This window comes from Chenopodium album, chromosome 17 (genome assembly GCF_948465745.1).
Source record: "Chenopodium album chromosome 17, dcCheAlbu1.1, whole genome shotgun sequence".
NCBI classification, from domain to species: domain Eukaryota; kingdom Viridiplantae; phylum Streptophyta; class Magnoliopsida; order Caryophyllales; family Amaranthaceae; genus Chenopodium; species Chenopodium album.
In genome coordinates, this window is record NC_137850.1 from 15,173,744 (window position 1) to 15,194,946 (window position 21,203).

Below are 21,203 nucleotides of genomic sequence, written 5' to 3' on the forward strand. Positions count from 1 at the left end.
AGTTCTCACTAGACACTACATAATTTATTTAATGTTGACTACGCATCGAACGGGTTTCCCCCTAACCTCCCCCAAATAAATTGAGGTTACTGACACGGGAGCTAACCGTGCCAGCATCAAAAATCACTCGTAAGTGGCGGAATTCCTGCGCATAATAATAATAAAAGGAATGTACAACGTCCTGTACTCTAGTAAAAGTTATGGTAAAATATAAAACCCCATAACTCCCCCCATATGTTCATACTCAAGGTATATACGTTCCAAGAGTTTTAGTGCGTAATCTCTTTCACTTTACGTTATTTACATATTATTAAACTTGGTGATGACTCTCAACCATAATCATTCAATCAACAATAATCATTCGAACAATCAAATGTACCAATTTAATTCTTGAATAATTAATGACCACATAATATTTAATGTTGAACCCTTTTTAATTCTACCTCGGTGCCAATGACACCTTAAACGCATAAAGCGCCACAAATCCTATCCCTCGGTGTTGAAAACACCTTAAGTGCACTAAGGCACCAAAAATATAATTTACTCCTCGTGTACAAAGACACTTAAATAGCTCATTCCTCATGCTTAAAGCATCAATAAAAATTATATGAACTATAATAAAATTCCTTTTCAATATCTTAAACCAAATTAAACATTTAGTTTAATTAAACATGCTCTCTAACATGCCACAAATAAATATGTGGTTCATAAACTATAATCCAAACTATAATTTTCCATCCAATAATCCATCACAAATAAATCATGCTTCATAATTTAATTTACCAATAACTTTCAAATCATAATTTTCATTCCAAATCTAGCATGATACTACTTGTAATCAATTAAACACATTTAGCATGCTACTACATTAATAAAATTATGCTAAGTACACGAACGTACCTTGAATACGATCTTAATATCTCCACAATTAATAAAAATCACTCACTTCAAAGTCTCCTACAATTTAAAATCATAGAAGAGTATTAAAATCCTCTCTACACAAATTTCCAGCGATATATACTATTATAAAACCCCTCATAATTTAATTAAAATAAGCTGAAATTATATTTAAAACATCATACTTTAATCCCAATTAATGGGTAATTAAAATTCCTTAAAGAAACTTGATTTTTAATGTTCTACCAAAAATTCCAGCACTATAAAATGAAAACTTGTTGTAATTTAGCCTTAAAACACTTTAATCAAAGGTTTACACCATTATATATCATAATCCTTCAATAATTTATAAATCAAGAACCTAGGGTTTCAAAAATTGGGGCTTTTTAATTAAAAACATAATCTGAAAATTAATTAACATAATACTCATAATCAAACATCAAAAATCAAATCCCAAAACTCATAATTAACAATTAGATCTAGGATTAAATTGGTTTTTTTTTAAAAAAAATAAAGTTTTAATTTTTTTTTTTTTCGAATGAAGAGGCAGCCGATAGCCACCAAGCTGCTGCCAGCGGCTGGCGGCCACCGCTGCTGGTGGTCGGCCGGTGGTGGTAAAGGGGGAGCCGAAAAAAGGGGAAGGGAAAAAGAGAAAGAAAAAAGAAAGAAAAATAAAGAGAAAAGGGAGAGAAGTTTACTTTGGGTTTTCTCCACTCTGGGCAAAGTTTGATTTGCCTCATGTGTTGAATATTTATACCCCTTCTCTAGAAACCCTTCTCCTTAAACTTTCCTCTTTTAATTTTCCTAATCCCCTCCCTAATAAAACTAAACTAAAATAAACTTTCCTTAAATTAAACCCCAACTTAATTAAATTAATTAGTTAAATAAACTTTCCTTTTATAAATATTTCCAAACTTATTTAAAATAAATAATTAAAATACTTTAAATAAAATAATTCAATTTAATTAAATACTTCTCAAAATACTTATTTTAATTAAAATACGTATAAAAATACGAGGTATTACATCAACAACCTATTATTTCACTGCTCAATCCTATTAATCACAAATCACAAATCAACAACCAATTAATCACAAATTAACAAATCACAAATCAACCACCAATTAATCATTTCACTGCTCAATCCTATTACTGCAGGTCTACTATACAAATATTTCTGCTGAATTCTACAATTACTCCTAACCTACTATCCAAACATTATACAACAACTCAGCAAATTCAATTCAACCAAAGTACCAAAGTACTTTACTACAAACCAACAAATTGTTTTCCTTACCAAAGTATTGTTCTACAAACCAGCAATTTGCTACTACAACTCAGCAAATTCAAGTCTACCAAAGTACCACATTTAACTGTTTTCCTTTTTTCTTTTTTTATAATTTAACCCAACAACATTAACCCCTAAAATCACGACCTTCAAACAACAAACTAAAATAACCAACATACCTAATTCAATTGCGCACACAAACAAACCCTAATTTCCCAATTTTAAACCATTTAGCAAAATTGACCAAAAATTAAGCAACACAACAAATCATAATCGCAGAAACACCCATAATTCCATACTAGAGTACCCTAATTCAATTATTAAGTTATCTATTTGCCACAAACAAACCCTAAATTCCCCTTTTTTTTTAACAAATTACCAAAATTCAAGAAAAAAAAATAACACATCAACATCGCAACATCAATCCATAATTCCATACAATTCATCACAAAACACAATAAAAATAAAGAATTAAAACCTTACCTTCAAAGTCAACGAATAACGAATCAAGAACGGTGAACGACCGACAATGACGAATCACGACTAGCGTCAGCCTACGAATCAGGAACAACTGGAAGGAGAAAAGCTTGAAAGGACGAGGAATGAAGACGAAAGGAGAGAAGCTTGGAATGACTCAAATGGAGAGAGAGAAGCAGAGAAGGGAACCAAAAATTTTTACCTCAAAAACAATGAATTGCCTTTTCATTTCACTCCAAAAAAACGACTCCGTTACATTTCAAATTGGAACGGCGTCAATGACATGTCATCAAGTAAAAAAAAAAAAAAAACAAAACTTTGATTTACCTGACTCAGCCAGCAGAATTTACCTCATTGCCCTCCTATATACAAACTTTGCACATAGGAGCTATGTGCTGAGGACTCATTGCAGCATAAGCCAAGAGGAGTATTAAGACCTTTTCAAAGGACACCACAACGACACAACGTCCCCTTAGTTTAAGTAATTCATGTCAATCACCTTCAATCAATAACCTAAAAATAGGTAGCAACCCATAATTCATGTCAATCCTCAATTGTGTACCCAAGTGTACCCATGGCCATATATTTCTTGTCTAATGGTCATAATTGCCATATATTTCTTAGTGCTCTTGAGTTCAAACCTTTTGATAAGCATTACCTTCATAATCCTAAGTCTTAATGAGTATAAGAGAATTAATCCGTAATTGAGATGATAAGACATCTAAAATCATTTCTTATTGCTTTTTGAGTTCAAATCTTTTGATAAGCATTACCTTCATAGGAAATTTTTTCAACAGATTTCAAGGGGAGGGCCGGAGGGGGAATTCCATCCTACATCTAGATATAATATTACATTGTCGCAATAAAAAAAAATTACTAAATGATATGATTATTGAAAAGCCCGAGCCCTTAAGGGTTCTTAATTACAATATAGATTTTAGGGATGAGTAAAGAGAAATATGAAGAAGCAGATATGGCAAATCACAATAGATAATTATTTATGATAGAAATAACTCAAGTAGTAGCTAAGATCGATTATACACCAAATAGATGCTTACAACAAATGTCACTCAAAAATTCAAAGAATGGGATCAAATGAATCTGCAACATAAGAACAAGGTATGTTATAAAACTATAGTAACAAAAATACAATATGGACAAATTCTTATGACATTCAAATTGGGCTAAGTACACTTTTTACCCAGTCAAATCTTAAACAATGAGATCACTGCATTGCTCGGATCGCCAACTTGTTGATCATCGGATATATGGCAATTTATTGATGTGAAGAAGGCATACCATAGCAGCAGGGGTCACAATAGGTAGTCAACTGCATCGAATAAATAGAGCAGCATCTAATGGGGAATGTACAGTTGCAGTTTTCATGATAACTATCTGTACTTCTAATGTTGCAGTTGGCTTGAAATCCTGCAGTTAAATCAATTCCAAAATTTGCATGTCCTCCAATTAGACATCAAAACTTAGCACATTTCCCATCATAATCAAAGTTTCTCTAGGCGTCACTTGTAGGCTTAGTCTTCATTGTTCAGACTCTTGCTGGGTGAACCTCTTTGTAACATGTGCTGAAGATCTTGCACGACTTCAGACATCAGCGGCCTAAACTCTGGTTGAGTCTGCAAAATTACCACCTCATACTTGTCAAATTGCAAGAAGTAGATATTGAGCCAATAACATAATATCAAATCAAGAAGCACGCAGCACAGCTACACCAATATTAATTTGAGCTAAATTGGACCTTTGAAAAGGTCCAATTTTAGATATTCATAATAGTCTTATCTGACTTCAATCAACTGAAACTTTATTTTTTTACACTATACTAGTAGTAATTTTTCTCTTTAAAATCCTCTTAACAACTCTCAATCACATAGAAATACATTATCTTCCACAGCTTGATGCCCTGTCACTATTTCCCAATTTTCTAAATAGAAAAAACACTCATGCTCAGATGTCCACAAATGTCTGCAGAGCTAGGACTCCTAGGCATACAATCAGTGTCTGGCTTCATTGAGAATGGCTGCATACCAACACCCTAGTAAGATCATACCACTAATGCTCATTTAATGGTGGACCAAGTGAGAATCTGAGGACAACCTCCAATTATTTTTCATACAGATTCATATATTACTACGATTGTTATATTATAAAGTTGTGTGCCTTATACCCCAAATTTATTGTTTAGAAAGTAATCTTTAGTTATCATTAGGATTGATTAAAACTCTTTCCTGGGATCAAAAATAAAAATCTAGCAACCTGAAATTTTTGTTATCATCAAGATCCCGACAAAAGACAGAAGCACTTAACTAAGCCCAAGGGAAGTTTCATTTTAAAACAATTAATCAATTGGCAGTGGGAGGAGTAGCCCCGCTTGGTCATAAATGGAAGTTATTTGCTTCATCCTTTCATTGTGGGACAGGTAATAATCTCACTTGCAGCTAACAATCTCCCCTTGATTGTGCCTTGAACGGAAGTGGATAGACAAGGAACCCAAACCATACAGAGTTTAGCCCTACAACTAAAGATGACATCTATTAAACGGTGCAAACAGCCCAACTGATCCTAGCTATTATACCAGTTTGTTGACAAGGGAAAGAAACCTAATAACAAATGTTCCATCCTAAAACTAAATTGTTGATAAGTAGCCTATAAACTGGAAGTTCATTGATCTATCTTTGAATGTGAAAAAACATTACTCAAACATGCACAACATTGAGATTTTTTTATCAATGCAAAGACCTTCAACATTACAATTGACTAATAATCATTAAATTGAATTGAATCTCAACACTAAATTTACAAACATATTCTTTCAATTGATATATTATGTACGAAGTAAAACAGAAAACGAGGCTATAACCTTACACTAAGATGTCTGTTAATTAAATTTTCTTCCTTTTGTGTGTGTGAGAGTGAGTATTGTTTTTTTTTTTTTTTTTTTTTTTTTTTTTTTTTTTTTTTTTGTTGGGGGGGGGGGGGGGGGGGGGGGGAAGGGGGTGCGAGGGTTATATGGAACATGAAATAGCTAAAACTGATCATGGTGTATGCCGTATATTTGTATGTGCAGTCAATATATAAATATTTGAATTGTAAATGCTCGCAAACACTTTTTTTCGAAATTCAACGGGCAGATTCTAACAACTTGCTTTACACATATCAGCATATGATACGTAAAAAGAATGCTTATCCTGACTTGCATAAAAAAAAAAAAAAAAAGAGCTAACAACTTGAAATTATGAGCAAGGCCAAGGAATCTTAGTCACCTGAACACAACGTGAAATAATGTCAGCAAAGTGCGATAAGGATTTAGCTGGATACTGCCTATTCAGAGAAGGATCAACCATTCTCTGCAAAGCATCAATATCATGTAGCTGAGGAACTGCCCACCTCACCAAAAATTGTTCCCCACGAACCCGTGTCCTGGAGATGATTTTTTCATTAAACACTATATTTTTACAAAAAAAGAGCTATGTGAAAACTATGTTTTTGAGCAATGGCTTCTCTTACCTGTCATAAGACATTCGACCTGTCAATAGTTCTAACATAACCACTCCAAAGCTGTAAACATCACTTTGGGAAGTATATATTCCTGACTCGAATTCTGGAGCACCATAACCATAGGCTGATAACAAGTGTCCTGACAACTGAAAGTAAAGAAAAACAGTCGAGTACAAGACCAAAGTAAATTCCATATTTTATACTGTAGAAGTTCTTTCTTAAAAGCCAATGAAAATAAACGATGTGTCTTCTTACAAAGACTTCTATATTTTAAAAACCAAAGTTTTACCAGTGCTTATTCAATAAATAACAACCTAGTGCATCTTTATAAAGTTTAAGATAAAGAGGATAAAAAATATACTCCTCTCTAAATATCATGTGGAGTAATAAAGAGAAGATTGGCTACTTGATGGGAAAATTCCCCACACAAGTCAAAGAGAGAAAACAAAATACAAATTAGAGGAAAAAAAAGGAAAATTTGTTAAAAAAAACCATTTAAACCAACTTTTTGTCAGAAAAACCTGAAAAAAAAGTTTTGGCAACTTGAAACTAGATTGTAAATTTTTTTTTGTTGAAGACAACCAAGACCACTAATTCACTCAATTAACCTCTAATTTCCCATTATTTCTTCTAATTACCCATAACTCACACTTAACTATTTAATAATTAATTAATTTATAAATTTTTTTTTTAAAAAAAAAAAAAAACAAAAACCACCCCCCCCCCCACCAGCCACCACTAGCCAGCCATCCCTTCTCGTGGCAGCAGCCCCTCTCCTCCATCCGAGCCGCCACCTAGAACCCTCCCACCCTCGGTGGCCAACCTCCACCGCCTAGCTGACCTCACTCCCTTTCCCCTTTACCCTCGCCGCGACCACCCACGCGTCTCTGAACCCTAACACCGACAGTCCTACTGAAAACCACTAGCAGTTTTCCAGAAAACAAAGTACCCAGGAACAAAAATAACACCCAAAAACGCCAAAAACTAGGAAAATTAAAGAGAGAGAAAAGCTGTAATAGTGATGATTATCATCTCCTGTTCTTCCTCTTTAGATGCAACTACACATTATTACATTTCATAATTTCAATCCCAAGAACTTCCATTTTTATTCTAATCTTTCTGATTATAATTGGTTTTGGAGTTTCCTTTTTACCCTCACTGAAATTGAGTTTCCTTTTTACCCTCACTGAAATTAAAAATACTCCTTGCATCGCTTTCTCTTTCCGCCGTTGTTGCCGCCTTTATTATTTGGAATGTGATCTCCTTCTGCCGTAACACCTCGCTTCAGTTATTTTTGGATTTGATTGTTTTAAAATTCTGGGTTTGTAATTTTGAATTGGGGGTGGGTGGTTACTGGTTAGAGCAGGAATGAGGGGGAAAGGGAGAGGGGCCGGCCGGTGAAGGAGCAGCAGCTCGGAAGGGGAAGGGGGTCTGCTGCCACGGGAGAGGGAAAGGGAGGAGGTGGCTGGCTGGCTGGTGGTGGTTTTTGATTGTTTTTTTTTTTTTTTTTAAATTTAATTATTAAATAGTTAAGTGAAAGTTATAGCCTGTAGGGTAATTAGAAAAAATTAGAGAAATTAGAGATTACTTAAGTGAATTAGAGGTTATTGCTTGTCTTCAACAAAACAATTTACAATAAGGTTTTCAATTGCCAAAAATTTTTTATAAGGTTTTTCCTAACAAATAAGTTGCTTTAAAAGGTTTTTCTAACAAATTTTCCAAAAAATAAGGTGAAGCAGGAAAGAAAATGAACTAGATTTCCGCTACCCACTCACTTACACACCCCCCCGGTTGGCCGGTTGTGATAACAATTTATAAAGCATGGTGTGGGCAGCTACAGAGGAGTGTCTATGGAAGTGAAAGCTTTCTATGTTGGAGAAAGGAGCAGAAACAAGGGCGTATGAGAGTCCAGGTCCAGTAGACAATGTTGAAGAATTTCCATTATGGTCCATGGTCAAGTTCTTTGACTATGAATAGTGAACACAAAGGGATGCAAAGATGAAAAAAAGGGCATATGTGTCCATGCACATATGCACATTATGGTCCATGGTCAAGTTCTTTGACTATGAATAGCATGGCTGAGCCTAGAGACGAACAGCTGCAGAGGGGAGAAACTGGAGAACCAGATACAAATGACCACCACTACTCGACACCATCGCCTGTGCCGCCTCCCTATCCAAATAAACTCTCTTCTTTCTTCTTTATGACGGTTACATAGCTATGAATAGCTAACTTCTAGTGATAATTTATGATTTTTGAAGACTAACAAACATTTTAGAATCCACTTCAAGAGTAAATTCAATAGAAACATGGACATGAAAGACTTTATTCTATGATCTGACAGTTCTGAAGGGTCACATCCCTTCATAGATGGGTTCTTTCCTAAATAGTATTCATTAGAGATTGTTTTGGTGGTTGGAAATCTTCAATTCTTAATATACTAGCTCCAGAATTTCAGTCTCTTTCCTTTTGTTTCATAGTGTGCACACAGGCAATAGAGATTAGCTCTTCCATACCCCAAAAACGGAACTAATATGTCCATTTGCACAAGAAATTAAATATAAACTGCAGGAACTGGCCAAGTGCACCCCAAAGTTATGTTTTCCAAAGCCAACATCAAATCCTCAATAATTTCCCAAGAAAAAAAACATTCATAATGAGGTTCTTACAAAACCAATTGCCATCGACCACAAGAATCCAACTTGTATAAATGATTAAGATATCAAGATAACATTATCAAATGGGACAATTAACCACTCAAACTATATTCAGCACTTTCTACATACAGTCTTATTCTCATGGACAATAGATAAGAGCCATTAAACTTAACTTGGGAAATTAAAATTTGGTTACACCACATAGAAATTTCCCAAGAAAAAAATATTCATAACAAGGTTCTTACAAAACCAATTGCCATCAGCCACAAGAATCCTTCTTTTATAACATTATCAAATGGGACGATTAACAACTCATACTATATTCAGCACTTTCTACATACAGTCTTATTCTCAATAGATAAGAGCCATGAAACTTAACTTGGAAAAATTAAAATTTGGTTACACCACATAGATGACGGTTAGTTCAAATTTGATGTAAAAGAAGTTGGCTTCCTAAATTTACAAAAATTCAAGGTGGCAAAGGGAGTTTTTGAAAGGATTGTGCATACAACATTGCAATTTCTTATGGAAGTTAACAAAAACAAAGATTCTAACAATATTGTGCAAGGAATCCATATTAGAGGAAGGGTATGTTAGTCATAGCCTATTAGTAGTAGCTTGGGGAATAAGTTAGAGTTTGTTATGAGAGTTTTTCTATAAATAGGCCTCATTAGGAGGAATAAACATCATGTTGAATATTGTTGAGGTTATTTTATTGGGAGAGAGAGTTAGCCTCTCGAAAGCTCATATTAAGAGAGAATCCACCTCTCGAAAGTGGAATTATCCTTCTATTAGTGTAATTCACATATTATCAATATAATCATCATTGTTCTTCCCTAATTTCTGCCATAATTAGAGCTGTAATCTTGTCAGAAACCATGCTAATTCCTAGCAAATGGCATCAGAGCAGTACGGTCCTCGGTGACCTTGCCGGAAGTCAGGTGAAGGTGCCGGTGAACAGTGAGTTCTCTGACATGTTCTCACAGCCTGAATTTGAGGCAAAAATACATGAAATTACAGATCGATTGTGCCAGAACATAGAGAAGATTTTTGAGGATGCAATTTCTCGAATTAGATCAGGGATAGGTGTAATTCAAGAAGACTTCGAGGAAGAAGAACATCACGTCAGTGAGTCAGCCACCTTCGAGTTGTCATGTGGTGAGGAAGAAATTGCATCACAAGAGGAAAAGATGGTGGAGGAGAAAGTATTTCCGGAGATTTCCAGATCTGAACAGTACTCTTGTTCCGTCATTAGCAGCTTCTTCGGTGGCGCGATGGTGGAGAAATTTGGTGGAGTTGCCGGTGGAAGACGTAGTGATTTTGCAGGTAGATTTACCGGTGGAGGCCGAGGTGATCGTACAGGAAAACTGGTGGTGTGCATGTCTCAGGTGGTGTTAGCGGTAATTTTGAGAGTAGTGGGTCGAGAACTAAGACTGGCGGTTTTGTTGGTGGTTTGTATGGTGGAATGTTTGAGAGAGGTGGCACCGGATGCTGTGGTTCGGGTGGTGGTCCAGAAGGTTGTGTCGGAAACTGTAGTGGTGGTGGGATATTTGGCTTTCGGTCGAAGAAGAGCTCAAATCAGGGCCGAGATTCACAGTGAGTGGTTGTAGCGACGATGGCAGATCTGGTGGCAGTGGTAACATCGAGTTTACCGGTGGAGATGATTTTACCACCGGAACATCTGTTGGCCAGGAAAGCAGTGGTCAAAGAGGTGTCGCCAACGATGATGGATGTAATAGTCTCGCAGGGAAGCCGCCTGAAGGAATGTTCGAGCGTGGTGGTGCCGAAGGGACCGGGTCCGGTGGTGGTCTTGGCGAGCGTGCTAGTGAAGGTGATTTTTTGGGTGGCGAGGCACCGTGTAACTTGCTACAGAATATTCCCGTAACAATGGAGTTTGAGAGAAGCTTGGGGTCTTGTTGGCTTGGAGAGGAAGTCAGAAATGAAATATGCTAATAAGGGTAATTTTGTCAATTGCCAAAATTATGATATAATGGCTGAGGAAAGACTTTGTGGGTACCGAACCATTAAATGGGTTTCTGAAAAGGGGAAAAGGGAGGAAATGGGCCCAATTTTCTTAAATGGGACAAGGCCCATTAGTGAAATTTCTAACTCCTTATGTCCAACTTACCAATCCCACTCCACACATTTAGTTTTTCAACCCACACAGATCTTAAAAGATAGTCCTTCCCCGTGTCCCTCCAACCCATGTAAGACATATGATGGAAGACTAATATCCAGCTTTAAAAACACAAGGCTTATATCCACAAATCAATTCTGTGACCCCCATTACTTAGTCCCTGTGCATATATTTCAGAATGTACTACCTGATGACTGCTACAAGGCTTTAGAACAGGATAAATTCTCCACCGAGTTCAGCACCTCACTTAAGAAGGAGCTTAGTTACGATTGTCACAAGAAGTTGGACTCAGCTCATCATTGCCAAGTGCCGACTTATCCACCTTGAAGACAAGGTGAAAGTTTGGGCGGCAAGTAATGCAAGGAATCCATATTAGTGGAAGGGTATGTTAGTCATAGCCTATTAGTAGTAGCTTGGAGAATAAGTTAGAGTTTGTTATGAGAGTTTTTCTATAAATAGACCTCATTAGGAGGAATAATCATCATGTTGAATATTGTTGAGGTTATTTTATTGGAGAGAGTGAGCCTCTCGAAAGCTCATATTAGGAGAGAATCCACCTCTCGAAAGTGGAATTATCCTTCTATTAGTGTAATTCACATATTATCAATATAAGCATCATTGTTCTTCCCTAATTTCTGCCATAGTTAGAGCTATAATCTTGTGAGAAACCATGCTAATTCCTAGCATGTTGCCCATCCATAAAATTATACTTCCTCCATTTCTTTTTAGTTGACACATTTCTTTAGCCACGTTTGCCAATGCACAACTTCAATCGTTAATATATTAAACTACCGAAAAGCAAAAATTATAAAAAGTTGATATTTTGAAAATATATCCCACGACGAATCTAATAAGACCCCACTTGATTATTTTTCATTATATCACAAAACACGGTCAAAGAGAGGTGTGAATAGTGTTAAAGTCAAAACGTTTTCAACTAAAAAAGAAACGGAGGTAGTATAGACTAAGTTCTGCAAGAAGCAGAAAAATGTCCTCAAGCATCTTTGAAAGGTTTTTACAAGGATGTGAATATCATGGTCTAGTTTACCATCATCAATAGAGGAGGGATTCTTAATCACATAACCAAAAGCAAAATGCCCATATGAATAATTTAGATGATTTTCACTGTATTTTCTTACCTGGCTAACAGAACCAGATGCTATCAAAGTTGCCAAGCCACAATCAGAGACCCGCACTTGCAGTTCATCATCAAGAAGAAGGTTTCCAGATTTGAAGTTTCTGTGTACAACAGGTGGTTCACAGACCTCATGCAGGTACCTGGATTAATAATAAGAAGAAGAAGAATAATCATCCATAACCAAACATGGAGAATGCTCCAAAGTGGATACTAAAAGAAGGGCTAAGGAAAACCCTACAAAATAAAGCTTCAATTATCACACCAAAGCAAAGTGATGATTTTGTGAATAATACGTAAATTAAGAGCCGCAAAATGATACATAATCAAAGATATTTTTCTTGTAGCGGGGAAAATATTGTGGTAAATAATTATGGAAAAAGCTAACGAGCGCGCTGAGGGCGTTAGATAAGAGAACTAAATGCGGAAAGATTAAAGTACAATTAACAGTAATTACACCGATTGACTAGTGATTTTGTCATGCATTCCGAACTTAATACTATATTAAGTAATATACTACCACCGTCCCTATTCATAATTCTTATTTGTATTTTTTCACGTAATTTATGAAATAGGAGGAGAAAGTGGATAAAGTACATTAAAAAGTGCAAAGTACAATTATAGACAAAAGTTAGAGAGAGAAAGTGGAAAATTCAAGGGTATTTAGGAAGTACAATGAATAAAATAAAAAGAAAAATGAAGGGTACAATGGTCTTTACATAATATCAAAAATTATAAACAGAAACAACATTTTGGGACTCCAAAATAGAAAAATAGGAAATATAATGTGGGACGGAGGGAGTATGAATTAGTTATCAAAAGCCACGGGACGCTTGTTAGCAAGATCCAATAATTATAGCATATTGGTTATAAAGTTATTATAAAGTGATCAAAGGTTACCTCAATTTCAAAAAAAGTTGCCAATGTTTATTGATACGAAGTATTAATTTTTCTCTTTAAAGTAGTAAAAATCAAATCTTAGTGTGTGAAGGTAAGTATACTACATCTATAAATTTTATCCCATGGCCTATATATTAAAATCATATCAGATTTGAGAATACCCCAAAGTTACCCAATTTTGTTCAATGTACTCTAATATTGTTGTAAACCGGGTGTACACAAAATATTTTGAAGATATTATTAATGGTATGTTTTTGGTGACCGCAAAATAAGCAAATGCGGCAAAAAACGTAAGGGAAGAAGGGAGTATTTGCCTAAATGCTGCATTATAATTATGACCAATAAATCCAAATATTTGAGACCATATATAGCCAATTGCAGAGAAAAATCTACTTACTCCAGTGCTCTTGCAGCTCCGAGTGCCATCTGCATGCGAATATTCCAAGAAAGCTTCTTCATGTATTCATCATCTGAGTGCAGTGCATCCTGTAGAGACCCATTACTACAATACTCGTAAATCAAGAGCCGTTGGCTGTGCTCTGAACAGTAGCCCACCAGTTCCACAACATTTACATGTCGAATTCTATCAATGTTATTTACAAGCTCAAGAAATTCGTGGTCTTTCAGGCGACTAGAGACACCCTTGTCAAGTTTCTTGACTGCCAATAGCTGCATATCAAACCGCAGATACCACGTTAAAAATGTTTGTCTGAGAAATTTAGACAAGCTGATTAACTGAGCACCACCCTCCCACCCATCTCACAGCCGTGGCAGGCCAGATATATATTGATAAGTTGGTTCAAATATTATTAAGTAGGTTCGCTTTGTTGATTGTTTAAGTGTTGACACATATGTTTACACAGAAAAATGATTTTACTCCAAGTCGGTTCAATTAAACCCACTTGCTTCAATGTGGCTCTGCCGCTGCTCACAGCCATACATGGTAAATCCTCCCATAAGCCTCCACAAGCTCCACAATACATACAAGCACATGCATGTACCTATAAAATAGCCAACTAGTTTTGCTGCATTTACTAGCTCAATCCATCACCAAAGATTCTCTTAAGAGTAAGCCATCATCATAGATGGACTGACATGATATAACAGATTTTCTACATTACAATGCAACATCACGTATGAAACTTACTCCACCTACAGTCTATCATAATCTGTCACAAGACTCACAACTAGTATTCACACCAAGTCATGCACTCAATATATAACAAAGAGAGTTAAGACTCAAAACAAAAGCTAGACTAAGTAATATGACCATTTTTAACAGAAAATCAGATCAAAGGCCCTTCTTCAGACTTCCAATTTCCAAGATAAAATCTAGAGCATAAAAAATATAACCGCTACTTAGCTCATAGTAGAAAATCATACCTTTCCATTAGGGAGCTCTGCCCGATATACAGTTCCTAGCATGCCATTTCCTAAGAGATTATCTTGCGAAAAGCTGTTAGTATACTGCTGAAGTGAAGCAATTGTGAAAGGTTTCACTGATGTCATGGGAAGAGGCCTAGAGGAAGTCTTTGCAGCAACAGATCCTGTTGGCGTGATGGGCTTCACAATAACTCTCTCAGTGGAAAATGGAAGAGGTGGTGGTGGTGGTGGAGGAGGCGGAGGTGGTGAGGGATTGATCATAAAATCAATGTCACTAAAGCTCATATCACTGTCAAGCTTCCTCAACGGGACTGTAGATCTTTGAGAATAAAGTCCCTCTTCACTATGCTGTTTTGCAATTGCAGCAGTAGTCCTAACTTCTGCTCGCGGCTCATCTTTAATTTCCACAACAGCATCTTTTGGAGCTGACCACATAATTTCAGAATTCGTTGATAAAGAGTAATGTAACATTGTAGCTAGCAACTCAATTAGAGCAGTATGTCATTCTCTAAGATAATAGATAGATAGAAACACTCAACAAATGTAGGCTTACCTTTCTCGGGCTGATTGTAAGGAAGACGTGATGGGGGATTGTTGGGAGGGTAATCTCTTGGACCCATATATGGTCGGATTTCATGTCTCTTTGTAGTTCGGAAATAGTCTTTACTTCTGCTAAAACACCATGGTAAGCATAGCAAAAGTGCCAAAACCATAATAATAAACCCAATCACCGAAGCAATTGATATCCCAACAATCCTTTTCGTTTTTGAGGCCTGTGTTTTCTTTTCAGTATTTGGATCCTCATGAGTAGATGATGGAGCTGTGCGAGTTCCAGGCCTCTGTCCAGAACCAGAAGTTGAGCTAGAGTTGGAAGAAATAATGCCAGAGCCGGGAGAAGTGCTAGAATTGGAGGAAGTTGTGCCAGAACTGGAAGATGTTGTGCCTGAACGAGGTGGGGCCTGAGTTGGTGCCCCTGGAAAAAAAGGTGAAGGCGTCACAGGGGAAGCTGTTGGTGATGACGCTGGAGAGACAGAGGTGTTAAAAAGATTCCCATCCCTCCTGCATAAATTGTATAACACTAGCATGATTAGGCCAGAAAGTCCTAGTATACATGAGTGGAAAATACTTGCTGTGTTATAGATTATCATAATATATCATTGCAAGAATAGTCACGATCTGCTATAAATAGTGACCGAACAAGAGAAATGCTAATTATTGACTGAAAAATTAAATAAAAGAAGTTAACATGCTATTCACTATTTCACATAGAGTGGTCTTTTCAGTACTTCATCACAAAAGGGACGACAATTCTATAAAGTAGTGAGGCATCACTAAGAAAGATTCACGTTTTTCAAAACTTATCATCTATAGACTTTCAATTTTTTGAGCAACAATCTCACTACAAAAAAAGATAGCAGAACTCAAGCTCAATGGTGACTTTAGCTGTATACTACATAGCATGTTACGCTACAACAACATTTGCAAGATACACCAACATAGCCAACATAGAAAAAAAAAAAAAAAAAAAAAAAAAAAAAAAAAAAAATTGTAAATACAACAAAAAAAATTGCTAAATAGAAAATACTAGCAATAGAGCTCTCACTTGAAGCTGGGAATACTCAACAACTTGTCAGGTATAGGTCCAGAGAATTGGTTGTTTGCTATATCCCTAATCAAAGAGGTAAAAAAATGATCGAGTCAACTATCAACAAAGCAAATTAGAAATTTGAAACGAAGAGGAAGTATTCATGTTAAATTTTGTTTTAAAGAGAGTAAATAGAAGAGTACAAATCTTGCAGGGGAAGATCCTGAAGAACACCAAGTGTCCCGGACAGCTGATTGTCTTGCAAGTGCCTGCATAACCAGAGCTGGTTTCACTACATAAAATTGCAGATGAATAATGAATTTAGAGCTTAAAGGAGAGGGAGAACTCACAGGCTGATTAGAGAAGATAAATTCTCCATCGAAGGAGGCAGCTCTCCACTCAAACTATTTTGACCCAAATCTCTGTAGAAAAAAGCATTTCAATCCTCAATCATGATTGCAAGAGTGGAATTAAAAGCTAGTCGAATCAGATTATTTACATGCTGGTCAAAGCTGAAGGAGACTGAAAGCCATCTGGTAGTTCTCCAGTAAGATGGTTGGCATTAAGTTTCCTATAAAACATAATATTCTAAGCAAATCGATAAAGATACCTCCAGGAGAGTATAAAATTCCCAAAAAAAAGGGGTAATAAAAAGAGCTTACAATGTAGCAAGAGCAGGAAGAGCGGATATAGTGCTCGGGATGCTTCCAGTTAGATTATTACTTGAAAGTAAACTGGCAAGGTAAAGACTATCAGTTGTTTTGCATCACACGGTACGTATTTAAGATATTTTGATGTGCACTTACAATGTGACCAAGGAAGCTGGCAAACTGGAAGGAACACTTCCACCAATATGATTGTTGCTCAGATCACTGTAAAAGAAAGTAGCTATCATGGCATGACCAGCTCAAAAAGAAAGATATAACTTAACACAACACAGCAAAATGGCAATATTTGGAACGTATGCAGTTCAAATTTGAGGAGACAACCATCATATTTTATCACGAAAGCATAAGAAACCAAAGACCAAGCTCACAAAGATTTGGAAAATTCTACAAATAACTATTGGTATTTGGTAAACAGGATGATTATTTTATGCCAACTTGTGGAAATGAAAGCTCGGCAAAAATTACTCCAAGACTTGGAATTTTTTTTTCAAAATCACCTAGAAACTAACATGGAGTCTTTAACAGGATCAAGTTACATGTCCATACAACAAAAAGAGAGTTCTTACATTGATTTAATAGATGTGAATAATCCTATGCTGTCACCCAATTCACCACCCAAATCGGCTCCAACAAGACTTCTGTAAAGAACATATTCGGACTACAATTACCAAAACTGAGGAGGTGACATTCTTTATACAATGTATATTTGGAGCAAAGAAGAATTATTTTTACATTGAATTTATGTTTGAAGCATCACACTGGACGCCTTGCCAAGCATCACCACATGGATCTCCCGCAGCAGCAACCCATCCAGGGAGATTTGGAGAACCCAAAGCAGCATATAAGCTGTTAATTGCAGCAACTATGTTGAAACAACATATTGTAACTTTTAATTAGACACATGCACATTCATTCAGCATTCAAAATAAAGAGTCAAATGCATAGACATTAGAATTCAAATATTAAATCAAAAAAAGAAAAAAAGAAGCAGACATCAGGACAATATAGACTGGTAGAAATTATGATTGTTGATGAGCATAATACTGCAATGCATAGCACAATTTACACCTCAATAAACTAGCTAGTAGAAAGCTTACAGGACAAAGAACAGATATCAAACTGAGCAATTTACTCAATTAGCCTAGGTAACCACCTCAACCCCGAGGTAATAGCCAGTGCCATAGAGCTTTATTATCCACAAATGTCATTTTTCACGGCAATATTTATTAGTGCTGTTGTGGACCTCATACATACATTAGGAAATCTAGAAGAAAATCTTTCTGGTCTTTTTAAGCTATTCTGTGGACAATTGTGACCACTTCGAACTATTTTATGAACAATTGTGGTATAAGAAAATTAATAAAGAAAAAAAAAAGTTGAGTGAATTCCTTAGGAAAGTTGATAAAATTCAATTACACATATACACCTTAGGGAATTAGTCCTGTGGCAACCAATAATGATTACCATGAACAATATGTTACTTTGTACAAGAGAAGCACTGTGGTTTAGTTCGAATTTTCGAAATTGAATACTACTTTAGTTCCCCTTTAATGCAAATTAAAATTGACCACCTACCTACCTATCCCATGCTATAAGCAGCATTAACAAACATACACTCCAAATAATTCAATGCACTTGGTTTCATAACACAGAAAAACGCCAACAAAACCATCGAAATTGATAGATGAACTAAATTGCGAGGATAACACTTACCATCAGTGGGATTTGTTGACCCATTTGCAAAATGCAGCAGAAAAACGAACACGAAAACAAAACAAACTTCAGCCCAGATCTTTACACCTGGGCAGTTCATCATACGTATCTTCCAACCCATTCATCCAATGCTCAACCTCTTTGATAACCCACTTCAATCTCTCAAATCTACAAATCTAACTAAAATGCAGCACCAACTTTTAATCTGTAAATTCAAGGTAACACAATAAGCATAAAAACACTGCCTCAACTGTAATAATTCCAGCAAATTAAATTCTAACTTTATCTTGATAAAGCATCAAATTAATACACCTAAATTTATCAATAAATTATCAAATTAATCAACCCCAGAAATTATTTTAGTAATTCTCTTATATTCTGAAATTGACACACTCCAAAAATTGTTACAGAAAATACAGATCAAACCATATAATATACAAACAATCAAAATAAACCAACCCCACATTCAAAAATTCAAAAGGAAAAAAACCCACCATTATAAAAATTCAACAAAATAATCAGAAAAACAAACAACAAGCAAGATAATCTAGAGAGAGAAAGTAAAAATAAAAAAATTTCTAGAGAGAGAAAACAAATCAAGTGGACATACCAAGTAAAAATCAGTGATAAAAATGCAGATTCTCAACTACCCAGAGAATGTTTTGGTATGTTGTTTTCCCTGTCTAACTGAAATAATAGCTGAAAGCTATGAAATGAATGCATCAATGAAGAGAGAGAAAGTAAGAGAGGGAAAAAACGGCAGAATGAAAGAGAAAGCTTAATTGATAGCTTGAAAAGAGCTGGAAAGAAAGTAAAAGGGTTAGAAAGTTAGAGAGAGAAAGAGTGAAAGGTGAGAATTTAGAGAGAGAAACAACAAACAGACAAACAAAGTGAAAGAGAAGCTGCTCTGAAACTCTCCTCTGCTCTGCTGCATCAAATTTGCCAAAGCAAAGCACCATTTTTTTCAACATCTTTTTTTTTTTTTTTTTTTTTGATTGAGTATCTTTTTATTTTTTAATGTAATTATTTCTGGGTTTTTTATTGGGTGTTGAACTGGATTATGGGTAAAAATTAAAAAAATGACTAGTTGAGTAGACCAGAGTGCCAATTGTAGTATCTTTATCTTTGTTTTGTTGAGTAAACTGTGTACGCTAAGGAAATGGATAGACACCTTTTAGAAACAAACAAATAAAATATAATTCCGTTTTGAAAGTTTGACGTATAAAAACTCTGAAAATAATGCTTTTTTTTTTTTTTTTTTTTTTTTTTTTTTTTTTTTTGAAGTGACTACTCCGTCTTAAATTTCGCATGAAATTTCAAGAGAATTATATAAGTTGGTTTGTTGAACGATTATATTAAGGATAATAAGGGTTGTATATAAATATTTAATAATAGAAGAACCTCCAATTAATCTATACGATAAATAAAATTTGTTTATCACATGGCACTTTAGTAAATAAATCAACAAGTTTATCCGGTCATCATCACTGTGGGACCCGCTTTTATTGAAAAAGTTGTTGATTTATTTACAAAATTGTCATGTGATGATCAAATTTTGAATATCTTGGAGATTAACTTGTATTTACCGTTAATAATATACTTTTTTTTTAAGTATTATGTTAGGAATTTATCGACGATTCACAAGTAAATTAGTGTAATAAATGTTTATTTATTGTCAATTATTTCCATTTTTAGCTTCTTATATGCAACCCTAAGGGTTGCATATATCTTTTTCCTTATATTAAAATGTGATCTTTAAAAAAATTATAAGAAAAATTTATTAATAAAGAATGCAAGAGGTTATAAGGAAAGAGAAATATATATACGGAGTATACTCGTACACGAGACATTTTAAAGGGAGAAAAGTTATGCATTTATAAATGCATAACTAGGGGCAAAGAGTTTTCGCGATGTTTAGTGGAATTCCAGCAGGGCATCCGTTTTGCTTTTGTCTGTCACCGTTGTGCTTTTTAACGTATTTCTGTTGTATTTCTTTTCGTATGTAAAATGTATCTCGTACGTTTTACGTATATGATGTTATCTTTTTATCTTCCTCCTCATTTTGAATTTTGTTCTTCCCTCTCTCTTTCTCTCTCCTCTGTGGTCGAATTTTCTTCTTCTTTCTGTGTTTGCTCACCGTCCTCCTTCTCCCCTCCCTTTGTTGTTCTTAAATTATACACCATTGTCCACATTCCGTCGTGGTGGTGGTTGTGGAGGAGCTAAAGAACACTACATGTAAGATAGCTCAACCCTCCAAACAAGTAAGTTTTATGATGAAAACGTAATTGGTATAACCTAAATCGACGTGTTGTTAGGATTTTGATAATGGTTGAAGTAGAATTTATAGTTTCTGAAATTGATTTGGGTTTGACAGTGATTGCACTTGATACTGGGCAATTTTAATTTTTGGGCTTTTCAATTGTTTGTAGTTTGTGTTGTTCCTCAATTTACTCCTTTTCAATTGATTGTAGTTTGTTTTATTCCTTAATTTACTCCCTTTACAACGATTATAGGGTTTTTCAATTGTTTGAAGTTATCTATTTTTCTCAATTGTAAGAATGTAAAATTAGGGTTTTACAGTTTTATGTAGTGTCGTTCTTTCTCCAATTGTTTACTCCCTCGCATCGATTTTATGGTTTACAATGTGAGCGTGAAAGTATCATTCCCAAATCGATTGTAAGGGTTTAGGATTTTCCCCCCACTGGAGCTGGCTGTTAACCGCTGGAGTTAGCTGTTAACAATTTGCCTATGTATATATTGAATGTAATAGATATAGTTCGTAATCAAATTTTTAGGCTTTGTCAATTTGTGATGATTTGTTTGGAAATATGCGTTCTGTGGTTTTGGCTT

At 35.3% G+C, this 21,203-nt stretch overlaps 1 protein-coding gene across 3 annotated transcripts; it reads right to left on the bottom strand.

The window, feature by feature from the left end:
- Positions 1 to 3,681: 3,681 nt before the first annotated feature.
- Positions 3,682 to 19,349, bottom strand: LOC145589517 (protein STRUBBELIG-RECEPTOR FAMILY 3-like). Of its 3 annotated transcripts, XM_081646117.1 has the most exons (17): positions 18,964 to 19,349; positions 18,354 to 18,558; positions 17,373 to 17,502; positions 17,207 to 17,278; positions 16,779 to 16,844; positions 16,635 to 16,706; positions 16,472 to 16,543; positions 16,323 to 16,394; positions 16,176 to 16,241; positions 15,991 to 16,056; positions 14,941 to 15,446; positions 14,388 to 14,812; positions 13,402 to 13,673; positions 12,109 to 12,247; positions 6,185 to 6,321; positions 5,941 to 6,097; positions 3,682 to 4,296 (listed from the first exon to the last, which is right to left on the bottom strand). In XM_081646117.1, the coding sequence occupies exons 2-17, from the start codon at positions 18,472 to 18,474 to the stop codon at positions 4,195 to 4,197; spliced, it is 2,475 nt and encodes an 824-aa protein (XP_081502243.1). In that variant the 5' UTR covers positions 18,475 to 18,558; positions 18,964 to 19,349; the 3' UTR covers positions 3,682 to 4,194. The 3 variants fall into 3 exon arrangements, with proteins under 3 accessions (XP_081502243.1, XP_081502244.1, XP_081502245.1); XM_081646118.1 differs by lacking the exon at positions 16,472 to 16,543; XM_081646119.1 differs by lacking the exons at positions 16,779 to 16,844; positions 17,207 to 17,278; positions 17,373 to 17,502; positions 18,354 to 18,558; positions 18,964 to 19,349 and having other exon boundaries at positions 16,472 to 16,560.
- Positions 19,350 to 21,203: the final 1,854 nt, after the last annotated feature.

Excerpts from the sequence above, each read along its gene's own strand:
- LOC145589517 (XM_081646117.1), bottom strand. The coding sequence starts at position 18,474 with ATGGGTTGGAAGATACGTATGATGAACTGCCCAGGTGTAAAGATCTGG. Across the intron at positions 16,544-16,634 it reads CTTCCTGCTCTTGCTACATT|GAAACTTAATGCCAACCATC; the intron begins GTAAGCTCTTTT and ends TATGTTTTATAG. Across the intron at positions 14,813-14,940 it reads TTACAATCAGCCCGAGAAAG|CTCCAAAAGATGCTGTTGTG; the intron begins GTAAGCCTACAT and ends TTATGTGGTCAG.